At 42.2% G+C, this 14,620-nt stretch overlaps 1 protein-coding gene across 1 annotated transcript in view; it reads right to left on the minus strand.

The window, feature by feature from the left end:
* Window positions 1-14,620, minus strand: part of LOC102190572 (cytochrome P450 2J2) — a 38,397-nt gene that overhangs the window by 1,595 nt on the left and 22,182 nt on the right. Inside the window, 3 exon segments of the mRNA XM_013962789.2 lie at window positions 3-47; window positions 5,751-5,889; window positions 11,547-11,734. Of these exon segments, the coding sequence (XP_013818243.2) occupies window positions 3-47; window positions 5,751-5,889; window positions 11,547-11,734 (372 nt within the window).

Below are 14,620 nucleotides of genomic sequence, written 5' to 3' on the forward strand. Positions count from 1 at the left end.
AAACAACTCAGTTCTGGCCAATTGTTCTCCAAGGCACATCCTCTTTCCTGAAAGACAATAAAAAGTTACCTGTTCAGGTGGTGTCTGTACCAGCAAGGATTGAAATATTTTATGACTTCTTGTAAAACCTGAGCAAAGGCAGAGGGCCTGCCAGCCTCTGGGGCTTTATGTATTCAGTTTGATCACAACCACCTGGGTTAACCAATGGAGAAGGAAATGGCAATCAACTCCAGTATTCTTGCCTGGAAAATCCCATGGATGGAAGAACCTGGCAGGCTATAGTCCATGGGGTTGCAAACGGTCGGACATGACTGAGCGACTAACGCTCACACATACACACCTGGGTTAACCAAAGCTCAGCGAGCTAATTACACAGTCACACACTCCTAGCCTGCAGGTGTGAATGAGAGAAGTGAGGCCTGAGCTGGCCCAGCACTAGCCTAATGTTGTTTAAAAAACTATTAGCAAACAATAATGACTAACGCAGACAAAAAACCAAAATCTTAGGTAGTTTTTCTCAATTGTTAAAAGAAACTTTTGAAAAGTGTAAGCAAGTAAATGTCAGATCAAAGTTTCTCAAGTACAAGGCATCTTCTCTCTACATCACAGTTCTCTCTATTATGACCAGGAGTCTCCCTGCCATGCAGGGACGACCCCATCTCATCCCACCTGTGTTCACCTGCTCCAGGCTTCCCTCCTCCCCTCCTTGGGCTACAACACCCCACACTGGGCTCTACCATCATCTCTTTTTTTTTTAGATATTTTTCTTTTTTTTAATATAAATTTATTTATTTTAATTGGAGGTTAATTACTTTGCAATATTGTTTTGGTTTGGCCATACATCAACATGAATGGGTGTTTTAATAACTTACTTTCTCCCTAAGAAAAAAGAAAAAAAAATTGTGAAACGTGTGAAGACAAAAAAAGATGTTTGTAACCCCCAAATTCAGACAAAACCCTTGTTAATATTAGACATATGTCAGCACTGTCTTTGTAAGGATTCTCCTGCACACCATCACTGGGATTACTCTAATTAATTCTGGGTGTTGTTGCTTCTGTTACTTGGTATTTTCCCCTGTAATGAAACTTTCTTAGAAATAGTTAATGCAGCATGCCTCTGTTTTGTCCTTGCCTATAATGAGCTGTTGAGGAAATGAAATTAGAGAATATCTGCAAAATGTTGAATCAATTAAAATATGCTTTAGAATCATATTGTTCTTAAATTGTTTTGTGCCTATTTCCCACCAGCGTGTATCTAATTTTCTCTGTTCCCCTCATCCTTATCTCTGTGTGAGTGTGTATGTGTGCGCTCAGTTGTGTCCAGTTTTCCAGGCAAGAATACTGGAGTGGGCTGCCATTTCCTACTCCGGGGATCTTCCTGACCCAGGCATGGAACCCGCATCTCTGGCATCTCCTGCTTTGGCAGGTGGATTCCCACTGCACCACTTGGGAAGCCCCTTTTATCTCTTTACCCATCACAAATAGTACAAGAAGGAATTTTGTTAAAACAGTACCAGATCAGCTGTATTGTAAATACCCAGGATTCTCCTAGAAGAATCCATATATGACAAAACTGGACCCACGGAATCAAGAACCAGGGTTACAGTACTTGTTTCATCAGTACCCAGCTCTGGGCTAGGAGTAAACCCTTTATTCCTACAGACCTGAACATGGCTCACTTGTCAAACACGTGAGATAATCTCTCTCCCAACTATATTACATGGTTGGGTGAGGATACCAGGAAGACAGGAGGTATGAATCATGTGAATTTGCTTTTAAAATCATGAAAAGGAGGGCAACTTGATCTCACAGCTTCATCCTGGACTGCGGGAAATGTGGACCTTCTCCTTGGTGCTTCCATTAACTGGCCATCATTAACTAACCAGGTCAATTCCCTCATTAGTAAAACTAGAGAAATGACCTAGGGTTTTGGGGGAAAGTTCTTCATAATTTTATCTCCCATGATCCAGTGAATTAAAAAAAAAATTTCTTTGAAAAACGAGGATTCAGCCTCTTGCCTTTCATGAAGCTGTCTGCTGCTTTGTTGGATCAAAAGGGAAAAACTTAAATGAGGAAAAGAAAATACAAATTTGCAGTAACAGCTTTGCCATCTGCCCTGATTATATGCATGTGTCCTAATTCCACACCTGATCATCCTTTCCAGAGAAGGGAAGGAGCTCTCCACATTCTATCCCTTCAGGGAGGCTGTTTTTACAAAGTGCCAGATCAAGAATGAGGCAAAGCCACCGTGCTCCAGAGATGGCAGTGTGGTGAGAAAGCAAGACAGTGGTGTTGACTCTATCTCCTGAAACCTTTTAAGCTGGCTTCACTCTGTCACAGCTGAGGAAATTCCCAAATTGCTTGCCTTCTCTCAATGCATTCTCCTCAGCAAAAAGACAGATAGTGAGACCAACTATTTGCAAAAATGGCTCCAATGTCCCCCCATCTCCCTGTACCCACATCATTGGCAACATGATTTCATAGCCCTTTCCATGAAAGCTGCTACTTTCCCTTTCTCCTGAACTGGGGCACACAGGTGACCTCTGGCGGCCACCAGAACGCAGCGGAAGTGATGGTTGCCAGTTCCCAGCCTGGCCCTTAGGAGGCACTGTGTGCTTTTCTCCCTCCTGGGGTCTTATCTTCTACATGTACACCTGCTGGCTAGATTGCTAGAGGATGAAATTTGGAAAGGACCCCCACTGTCTCAGCTGAGGTCATCTTCCCTCAATCTTCAGTCAGCTCAGCTCCCAAACAGGCAAGAGGACAAAGCTAAGGTCAGTCGAGCTCCCAGCTCAACTGCACACTTGGGAGCAGTAATACACACTAAAGCTATGGTTTTTCCAATAATCATGTACGGGTATAAGAGTAGGAACATAAAGAAGGTTGAGTGCTGAAGAACTGATGCTTTTGAATTGCGGTGCTGGAAAAGGCCCTTGTGAGTCCCTTGGACTGCAAGGAGATCAAACCAGTCAATCCTAAAGGAAATCAACCCTGAATATTTATTGGAAAGACTGTTACTCAAGCTGAAACTCCAATACTTTGAACATCTGATGCAAAGGGCTGACTCACTGGAAAAACCCTGATGCTGGGGAAGATTGAAGGTAAAAGGAGAAGGGGCATGGTAGAGGATAAGATGGTTAGATAACATCGCTGTTATATAATTACTCTTTTAATTATAGGCTTCATTTACAAGGAAGTTATCTCATCATTTAATCCTCACAGCAGCCCAGTTATTAATAGTTAGGCAATGGATCCGTATCTCATTTCTTAATGTAAGGAAACTAAGAATAAGAGAATTGTTTCTTATTCAAGATCTTGAGCCCAAAGAATTGCCAGAATGGGGCCTAGACTCAAGTTTTTCATCTAGTGCTCCTTCTTGCATAGTTAAAATATAATTCACTTGCCCACTTAAAGCCTTTCCATTTTAAGATTCACCAAATTCATATCATATTATAACTCTCAATAGCAAAAACAAACAAACAAAAAAACTGTGTCAAGCATGATTAAAATACTTAAAATACACATGTGAAACTTTGTCTTGTAATAGGAAATATGAAGCTCTTATAGACAGGAAGATTGAAAGGTATTTCTACATCTCATGTCTGTTTTCATGTTAGGAGGTGACTTGTCCAATGTAAAGATGGCACAGAACCAGAGGAAGAAAGACACAGAAGATCCAATCAGAATCAGTTCAGATACACGCAGGACAGTGTCCTACAGCAGGAAAGCCTGGGCTTTGCATCACTTCTACATGGGGTCAAATTCCAGTCCCTCCCTGTCTGTGCCTTTGTGGCATGATCAACAAAATAATACTGTTGTAAAAAATCAATCTATATTTAATTTAAATCAGTGATAAGAAAACTACTATAAATTCCAGAATGCCAACTCATTGTAATATTTAGTTACTGTTTTGGAGGGAGACGCTGCTAGGAAGAACACAGGCTTTAGTATTTGATAAACTTGGTCACCAATGAGTTCTAGCTCTCTCTTGTGAGCTTTTTTATGACTGCAGGCACAGTAGTTGACTCTGCTAAGCTCCAGTTTCCTTCCATATCCCTAAAGGTGGTGAACAGAATTTGAACTTTGTAAGGTTACACTAGAACACTTGCTTTTTCACTTTTTATGACAATTAAATTTATTTTTTTAATTGAAGGATACTTGCTTTACAGAATTGGAACACACTTTTTAAGAGGTTTGTTTTTTTTTTTTCACTTCATTCATTATCATATCCTCAGGGCTCAATGTCTGATACATAATAGATGCCCAGGAAATACAGAATTAAGAAACTGGAAATTTAGTTGAAATGATCTCTGCAACATACCTAACTTAATATGTGAAATATACTAAAATTTTTCTCACTCATTTTACAATGTTATAAATTAAAATACTCTTCTGGAACTGGCCGGCTTGGAAACCTGGGAGTTTCCACTGCACCTTCTTTCATACCTTTCAAATTGTATACCATGTAAATGTATTGACTAGTTATTTAAAGAGTTATTAGAATTTAAGACAGTAAAAGGACTTCTTAGGGACCAGTGATAGAGTAGAATCCCATTTAGTTAAGCCTACGGCACTTAGAATCACTTGTGATGCCCATAGTGAGAAGCAAGAAGCTGCTTTCCTTGCCCCTTCCCCATCCTCTCCTAGCAACTGACTCTAGTTCTGTGTGAATGGGTTGCCCTAAAAAGATCTTTGAACACTGAAAACTCTGTAAGGAAGGCAAGTATTCAACCTCCTCTCTGGGCAACAGGAAGGGTCTGAGCTCTTGTTTCAGCATTCTGGGGCCAGCACAATGTGACGCTGAAGTCTCCATCAGAGTCCGGCCAGGGCTTAGGAAGTAAAGGCATGAGTCCTGGGGATGCTGCACCCGGGGAATCCTGAGGTGCAGCCAACAGCAAGAGAGAGTCACTCTGGAGGGGACTCTACGGTGTGGACTGAACACTGTTGCCGGCCATTCTGCTGCCCTCCACAAAGCCATCAGTCACTGCAGCTGCCCCTAGTGCTGTGCTCTGAGTGGAATTCAGGATGGAGAAAAAGAGGATACTGGCTAGAGTGTTAGGATGCATATAAAGGACTGATGCTAAAGCTGAAACTCCAATACTTTGGCCACCTCATGCAAAGAGTTGACTCACTGGAAAAGACTCTGATGCTGGGAGGGGTTGGGGGCAGGAGGAGAAGGGGACGACAGAGGATGAGATGGCTGGATGGCATCACTGACTCGATGGACGTGAGTCTGAGTGAACTCTGGGAGCTGGTGATGGACAGGGAGGCCTGGCATGCTACGATTCATGGGGTCACAAAGAGTCAAGACATGACTAAGTGACTGAACTGAACTGGACTGAAAGGAATAATTTCACTGAGCCCAGACTCTTGCATCTTCCCATAAAAAGAAAGGCACTAAAATCATTAACTTGAAATGTCTGGTCTTTTTGTGTGTGTCTAGCAAAATCTTATGATGTTTGATTACAAGTTTTTTTTTTTTTTTTTCTCTTTTCCAGCAAGAACTCCTACCTACCCTGGTTCTTTTCCTACCTTTTGGAAACAGTCCCCAAGAGCTATCTGAGAAGCCATCTTCCTGGGATATAGTCTTCTGTAAGGCCCTGAATAAAAATTCTCAACTTTTAGGGTGAGTTTTTATTTTCCTGTTGAACCTGGAGACATGCCAACTAAAGCAAAACACCAGGGAGAAGAGGAGAGAAGGGCTGAGAGAGGGACTCTGGGTTCCCACACTCATATTTCTCGCTACTCACCTATTGAAAAAGGCAGAAAGGCTTCCCTTTTCTTAAACTGTCCATTCTCTAGAAAATGCTCCGGATTGAACGTGTCGGGGGTGGCCCACTCTGCGGGGTCCCTGTGCAGTGCAGTCAGGTTGGTCAGGACCATGGTGCCCTGGAGAAGGCAGAAGAGACTCAGACAGGGATTGACCCGCACAACATACGTGTGAAGAGGAGTGGCAGTCCCCCCGGGACTCCACACCAAGCTGGCAGCACCCTGAACTCCCTCAGCCTCCCTGACCCACCACATTCTGAGGCCAGCCCCTAGGACCCAGCTCTTTGCCATGGGACAGCTTACAGTGAGGGACTGGGATTGTCTGCTGGGAATTTGACCTGGGAAGTGTGACTGCTGTTAGTGCAGAATGGATCTCTGCAGGGGCTTGTCAGTGTAGAACTTGGGAGGGAACACATATACATCAACAAGAGAATAGTGAGACATCTCCCATTTGCTTCCTTCCAATGTCTAGTCTGTTATACAGAGGGTTTAATAATAGAATGAGGTCACCCAGCAAAAGGAACCGCTGTTCTTCCAGACACAGAGCAAGAAACCTAGGTGTCTTCCATAGTGCCTCCCTTTCCCCCATTCTTCCTTCAACCAACCCTTCTTTTGGTCAACTTTACTTGAAATTTCTCTTGATCCTGTTATTCCATTTTGTGTCCACCATTGCCACCTGATTCAGGCCACCACCTCGCTTCAGTTGTGTATGACTCTGTGCGACCCCAGAGATGGCAGCCCACAGGCTCCCCCATCCCTGGGATTCTCCAGGCAAGAACACTGGAGTGGGTTGCCATTTCCTTCTCCAATGCATGAAAGTGAAAGGTGAAAGTGAAGTCGCTCAGTCGTGTCTGACTCTTAGCGACCCCATGGACTGCAGCCCACCAGGCTCCTCCACCCATGGGATTTTCCAGGCAAGAGTACCGGAATGGAATTGACTTCTCCGCCTCGCTTGGCTATCCGCCAGTAATAGCCTTGCCTTTGCCCATATTCTCTTTTCCCCTTCAATGTGCTCCACATGATGAAAGCAGAGTTAGCTTTGAATAAGATTTAATCATTCCACTCCTGTCATACCACACCTGGAACATGACGGATACCCTTCAATAGCTCCCATCACTCTTAGATGAAGGACACATCTGCTCCCTGTCTGAGTCACCCTCCTGCCTGCACTCCCACTACATCAAGCTTCTTTCAGTTTCTCAAACATGCCACATTTCCCCACTCATTTCTGTGCCTTTTTACATGCTGTTCACCTTTGTCTGAAATGTCCTTCCTTCTCATTTCATCACTGAGTTAACTCTTAACCACCCTTTAATCCTCTGCTCAAAGATCACTTCCTTTGGGAAGTCCTCTCTGCCCGCTCCTGCTCCCACTCCTCATTGCAGCCAGCCTGCATCTTTCTAGAAACCAGGATTTTTTTCCTTTAGATAGTTATCACAGTTGTACTTTTAAACTTGCATGATTATTTTCCTCTGAGTTGTTCTCTGAGGTCTAAACATTTTAGGTGCCTAATGAACATCTGATGAATTAATAAAGAATAATAAGTGCTATTTTGAGAACTTTCTATAGTAAGCACAAGGTTAAATATTCCACATGCATGACCTCATTACATATCCATCTGTGAAATGGATTTAAATGCATTCCCATAGATAAAGATTTTAAAGCTCTGAGAGGTAGAATAAGATGCCCAGAGTCATAGGGTAGAAGGAGGTAGAAAAATGATTTGAATTAGGACATTTGACATCAAAGTTATGACCCCTAGCTTCTACAACATAGCCAACGGGACCTCTTAATTCCCAGGATGATTTTTAAGTCAACATTAATAATCAATGTCAGAACAAGTCTACTGATCTGGGATAGTTTCCTGGAGTTAAATGAATTGCTATAAAAATGCAAAGATCACTTGAGAAATAATATAGACCTCAGCAAGAGTCAAATAGGACTTATCAACTAAACCACCACCACCAGCCTTCAACCACAAATGATCAATTAGCAAGAAAATACTAGGTTGGTGCAAAAGTAATTGTGGTTTTGCACTACTAAATTTTGCCCTTTGATATTGGAATACATTTTTAAATGTGGTTATATTATACATCATTTTCATGCACATTTCTTGCTTTATGTTTTTTTTTTTTGCTAATGACTTATTACTTGCTGTGTATTTTATATTTATTTTAGACTATGGAAATAATGTTAGACAAAAAGCAAATGTGAGCAATTTTCTTATGGGTCAGAATGGGTCATAAAGCAGCAGAGACAACTTGCAGCATCAACAATGCATTGGTCCAGGAACTGCTAATGAATATACAGTGCAGTGGTGGTTCAAGAAGTTTTGCAAAGGAGACGAGAGAGAGTCTTGAAGATGGGCAGTATAGTGGCTGGCCATTGGAAGTAGATGACTGTTGGAGAGCAATCATCGAAGCTGATCCTCTTACAACTAGAAGAGAAGTTGCTGAAGAACTCAGAGTCAACCATTCTATGGCCACTTGAAGCAAATTGGAAAGGTGAAAAGCTCGATAAATAGGTACCTCACGAGTAGACCGCAAACAAAAAAAAATCATCATTTTGAAGTGTCATCTTTGCTTAATCTACACAACAAAGAACCATTTCTCGACTGAATGGTGATATGCGACAAAAAATGGGTTTTATGTGACAACAGGTGATGACCAGCTCAGTGGCTGGATCTAGAAGAAGCTCCAGAGCATTTCCCAAAGCCAAATTTGCACTGAAAAAAGGTCAGTCACTGTTTGGTGGTCTGCTGCTGGTCTGATCCACTACAGCCTTCTGAATTCCAGTAAAACCATTACATTTGAGAAGCATGCTCAGCAAATCAATGAGATGCACCGAAAACTGCAATGTCTGCAGCTGGGATTAGTCAACAGAATGGGCCCAATTCTTCTCCATGACAACAACTGACTGCATGTTGCATACTTCAAAAGTTGAATGAATTGGGCTACAAAGTTTCACCTCCTCTACCATATTCACCCGACCTTGGTAGCCAACCAATGACCACTTCCTCAAGCATCTTGATAACTTTTTGCAGGGAAAATGCTTCCATAACCAGTAAGAGGCAGAAATGCTTGCCAAGAGTCCTGAAGGACAGATTTTTACACTACAGGAATAAGCAAACTTATTTCTCATTGGCAAAAATGTGTTGATTGTAATGGTTCTTTCTTTGATTAATAAAGATCTGTTTGAGCCTAGTTCACTTCAGTTCAGCTCATTCACTCAGTCGTGTCCAACTCTTTGCGACCCCATGGACTGCAGCACGCCAGGTCTCCCTGTCCATCACCAACTCCCGGAGTTTACCCAAACTCATGTCCATTGAGTTGGTGATGCCATCCAAGCATCTCATCCTCTGTCTTCCCCTTCTCCTCCTGCCTTCAATCTTTCCCAGCATCAGGGTCTTTTCAAATGAGTCAGTTTTTCACATCAGGTGGGCAAAGTATTAGAGTTTCAGCTTCAACATCAGTCCTCCAATGAATCTTCAGGACTGATTTCCTTTAGGATAGACTAGTTGGGTCTCCTTGCAGTCCAAGGGACTCTCAAGAGTCTTCTCCAACACCACAGTTCAAAAGCATCAATTTTTGGGTGTTCAGCTTTCCTTATAGTCCAACTCTCACATCCATACATGACTACTGGAAAAACCATAGCCTTGACTACACAGACCTTTGTTGGGAAAGTAAAGTCTCTGCTTTTGAATATGCTGTCTAGGTTGGTCATAACTTTTCTTCCAAGGAATAAGCGTCTTTTAACTTCATGGCTGCAATCACCATCTGCAGTGATTTTGGAGCCCCTCAAAATAAAGTCTGCCACTGTTTCCACTGTTTCTCCATCTATTTGCCATTAGATGGGATGCCATGATCTTTTGTCTTTTGAATGCTGAGTTTTAAGCCTACTTTTTCATTCTCCTCTTTCACTTTCATTAAGAGGCTCTTTAGTTCTTCTTCACTTTCTGCCATAAGGGTGGTATCATCTGCATGTCTGAGGTTATTGATATTTCTCTGGCAATCTTGATTCTAGCTTATGCTTCATCCAGCCTAGCGTTTCTCATGATGTACTCTGCATAGAAGTTAAATAAGCAGGGTGACAATACACAGCCCTAATGTACTCCTTTTCCTATTTGGAACCAGTCTGTTATTCCATGTCCAGTTCTAACTGTTACTTCCTGACCTGCACACAGATTTCTCAAGAGGCAGATCAGGTGGTCTGAGATTCCTGTCTCTTTCAGAATTTTCCACAGTTTATAGTGATCTACACAGTCAAAGGCTTTGTCATAGTGAATAAAACAGAAATAGATGTTTACAGTGATTTTGGAGCCCTCCAAAATAAAGTCTGCCACTGTTTCCACTGTTTCTCCATCTATTTGCCATGAAGTGATGGGATGGGATGCCATGATCTTGGAACTCTCTTGTTTTTTCGATGATCCAGTGGATGTTGGCAATTTGATCTCTGGTTCCTCTACCTTTTCTTAAAGCCTAGTTACAATGATTTAAAATTCACAGTCCAAAATAGCAATTATAATTGCACCAAACTAATATAGTAAGGCAATCATTGCAAGAATAGCTGCTATTCCTGGTTCTGCTGGGCTGGTGACTAAGGGTGGACAATGAAGAATTTCCTCAGGCTTTGCCTTGAGATTGTCCCCAGGTACAACACACACAGAGCAATTTAGACAAACTAGAATGGATCCACAGAGGCTCACCAAAGTTGTGAGAAAGGGAAGAACCGCAAATGTGCAGTGTACAGAGAGGACACTAGGGGGCACAGGAGAGCTGACATCTGAGATCCTCAGTGTGGTGGGCCGAGTGAGAGCAGAATTTCCTTTGGGAGGACAGGGAATTTAATTGGGATCCACTGAGAAATATTTCAGGGAGACTCTTTTAAAATCCAAGGAGAGCAACTCCTGTGGAAAGAACATGGTGTAGTACAACAAAAGATGAGCCTGGGAGTCAGAACAGTTCCATTTCTGGAACCTAACTCTTGTCACTGTAGCTGAGAGATCTTATGCAAGATTAATTACTCTCCAAGCTCCGGCTTTCAGATTTATAAAATGAGAGAATGGAATTATTCTAAGGACCGATTCAGACATTTTGAAATAACATATATAGTCCGCAGTACATAATCACTGCTTAAAATGAGTTGGTTCCTCCTTTCTCTCCTATTCTGATATTTAATACTGCATATACTTGGATTGCTTTCCCTTGGGAGGCAGTCCCATCAAGGGTCTGTAAGTCAAAGACAGAAAAACACCTGTGGTGACAGTATGTTAGAAACACCGGAATGAATGTGATATTGGTTCAGGCGGTCTCAAAAGTCCCTCATTTTTCAACATTCCAGCACTGCAAAGCACAACTGTCTGAAATAAGACAAGTAGGTCTCTGTCTTGTGAGAAGCACTCCCAAGGCAAAGGAAACGACCTCCTGACAAAGTCTGAGACTGGGAACTGCTGCCTTCTGTATCCCCACGTAGATTTACCACTCACGCCACATAGTAAAACACTGAGAAACCTCATAGCAAAGAAAAGCCTGGTTTTGCCTAATCACAGCTGACCTAGGAATCCCCCCTCTCCTCTAAAACACCTGTTAACATCCTGTTCAACTAATTTTCTAAGCTCACACTTAGGGAACAAAACTAGTATTTCATCAGGCATAATATATTTCTCTTCCCATGTAAGTAACTCTCTAGGATAAGAATGTTTTTCCAACTGAGATGTTCCCACTGTTTACAGATATGAGCTTGGAGATCTGAGGCTGTTGGTGCGAGCCCCTAATTACCTTGGGCAGGTGGTATCCAGCCAGGATGGTGTCCACTGTTACCTCCCGGGGCACGTTCAGAGGGAGGATGTTCCCCATCCGCTGCACCTCGTGGATGACAGCGTTGGTGTAGGGCATGGACTCGCGAGTGGCTGTGCTTGGTGGTCGTGACTTGCCAAGCACCTTATCGATTTCAGCTTGGACTTTCTCTGGAAAAGCACAGGAGGCTTCATCAATTTTTCTAGAACTTTCCTAGAGGCCAGTTAAGCTAAGGAATGGAATAACCAGGATCAAAAATGCTAAAGGAATACATCAAGGCTGTATAGCATCACCCTCCTTATTTAACTTATATTCAGAGTACATTATGCGAAATGCTGGGCTGCATGAAATCAACCCTGAATATTCACTGGAAGGACTGATGCTTAAGCTCAAGTCTTTTGGTCACTTGATGCAAAGAGCTGACTCACAGAAAAGACCCTGATGCTGGGAAAGATTGAGGGCAGGAAGAGAAGTGAGTGACAGAGGATGAGATGGTTAGATGGCATTGTTGACTCAATGGAAGTGAGTTTGAGCAAACTCCAGTAATAGTGAGGGACAGGGAAGTCTGGTGTGCTACAATCTATGGGTTGCAAAGACTTGGACACGGCTCAGCGATTGAACAACAATAACAAAACGACCAGAGCTATAGTAGAGTCTCTGGACAACCTCCTCAGGGAGGTATGTGAGTGGGAAGTGGGCCCTGGTGTGAGACAAATCTGGTGGCAAATTCTTGCTCACTACTAGTCCTGCTGCGAGTTCCTGGAGCTCTTTGAGCCTCTGGTTCATCTTCTTATTGGTGAGGATGAATCAAGTTTCACCTTTAGGAATTTTTAGATTTACATGAACTGATTTAGGGAAGTATCCAACAACAATAAAACCCTGTTAATTATGCCCCAATATTTGTTTTCCTCTTTTTCTAGAATAATAAATATTTGATCTGGATTCCTGGTTCCTCAGCTAAAGATTACATTTCCCAGATCCCCCTGTGACTAAGTTCTGGCCAAGAGAGTGTAAGTAGAGGGAATGTTCAATACTTGAAACATGCCCTAAAAGGAAAGGCACGTGCTTCCTGCTCCTCCCCTTCCTGCTGGTGGAAGGGCAGCCACAGAGGTGAGCCTTCTGTGAGTCCCAACAAGGGTGCCGTTCTAGAAGCAACAGAGCAACACGCAGGGAGCAGTTTAGACCCAAAGGGTTCTGCAGAGTCTAGCTTACAGTTTCTGAATTGAGAGAAAAATAAACCTTTTTTTACTGAACATTTAGAAACGTTTTCAATTGTGGTAAAAATACACGTGATAAATAACATTTATCTTAGCCACTTTAAAGTGTGTGGTTTAATAATGTTAAGTATATTTGCATCATTATACAACCAATCTCCAGAAAATTTGTCTTGCAAAGCCAAAACTATTCTCACTGAACCAGAACTCCTATTTGCTCTAACTCCAGGCTCTAACCATGGGGTCTAACAACCACCGTCTTACTTTCGCTTTCTATGAGCTCAACTGTTCCAGACACCTCAGATGATCAGAATCATATAGTCTGTTCGTTTTGATTGGATTACTGAGTTTAGCATAATGTCCTTAAGGTTCACCATGTTGTAGCATGTGTCAAAATGCTTCATGTTTAAGGATGAATATTTCATTGCATTCCACATTTTGCTTATCCACTCATCCACTGATAGACGCTGGGTTATATCCACTTTTATGCCATCTTAAGACATTATTATTTTGGAACCTTTTATAGGGAAGCTATAACTATATCCTAATTAGGTGGCTTTTAAACTTAATTCACAGTTGTTTAGTTGCTAAATCCTGTCTGACTCTTGTGACTCCGTGGACTGTAGCCCACCAGGCTCTTTGGTACACGGAATTGCTCAGGCAAGAATACTGGAGTGTGTTGCCATTTCCTTCTCCAGGGGTCTTCCAAACCCACAGATAGAATTTGTGTCTCCTGCATTTGCAGGAGGATTCTTTACCACTGAGCCATCAGGAAAGCCCATAATTCACAAATAAGTGCATTTTACAAGTGCATGACTCAGGACACATAAAAAAATATATACACACGAATAAAACATTTATTCATATATTCAAGGAAAGAAAGTTTCATGAAAAAGCATTATCCTCAGTACACAGAAAGCACTCTGATTTTACTAATCTATTTTTTTTCAAATTTAGGGCAAAAAGTTGGTCTTGATTTACTAAATTAACTCTATCTCCTATTAATAAACTTTTACCCACAGTTTGCAAAAATGTATCACAATAGTTTCTATCCTACATGTGCTTAAACTCTTTCGGGGGAGGGGGTGGCTAGAAAATGAAAAATGATTCTAACAGTCACTGTCTTTGAAAGGACTACAGTCTTTGGGGAAGATGTATAAATAACATGTTATAAACAAACTAATGGAGGTTCATTAGGTCATCTTTAAAGAAAGGAAATGCTAGTATTTTCCCAGAAGTGTGGAGAAACACTTGGAGGCTATGTTGAGTAGACTCTTCAAGCATAGCTAAGGGTTTACTGTATAGAGAAATTAGGGAAATATATTCTTGATTATTCTTCTAGGGAACAGCAGGTGTGATGGTCCAAAGGCACAAATAAGGACAGTGAAATTAAATGACCTGTGACTTACTGAAGCCCCTATGCAGGCTGGACAGGTAGAAAAGAAGCACAGCAGAGCACATGACGTACCAGACTAAGATCTGTGAGCAGTGTCCACAGGTGCTGGGAGACACTACTTGAGAAGGAGGGAAGGCTGCTGCCAGATTTCATGTGTGAGTAGAATGGAGCCCCTTCCTGGAACCCGCCACAATGTCAGTGGACTTCAGTCTTCCCCACTAGACAGTGAGTTTGCTGAGGGCAGGGGCTCTCTGTTATATCTGTGTTATGTGGACCCATCCGAATTCTGGCAGAAAACTGAAGAAGGCACCCGTTCTCAAGTCCACCTGTCCTACCTATCTCTTCATCCTGCCATGCTATCCTCTGGCCCTTCTTTTGGACACTGTTCCAGGAGGCCCCATTCTTTTTTTTCTTTAAAAAATTTTTTATTTTCAATTGAAGGATAA

Source organism: Capra hircus, chromosome 3, assembly GCF_001704415.2.
Source record: "Capra hircus breed San Clemente chromosome 3, ASM170441v1, whole genome shotgun sequence".
In the NCBI taxonomy this organism is placed as follows: Eukaryota; Metazoa; Chordata; class Mammalia; order Artiodactyla; family Bovidae; genus Capra; species Capra hircus.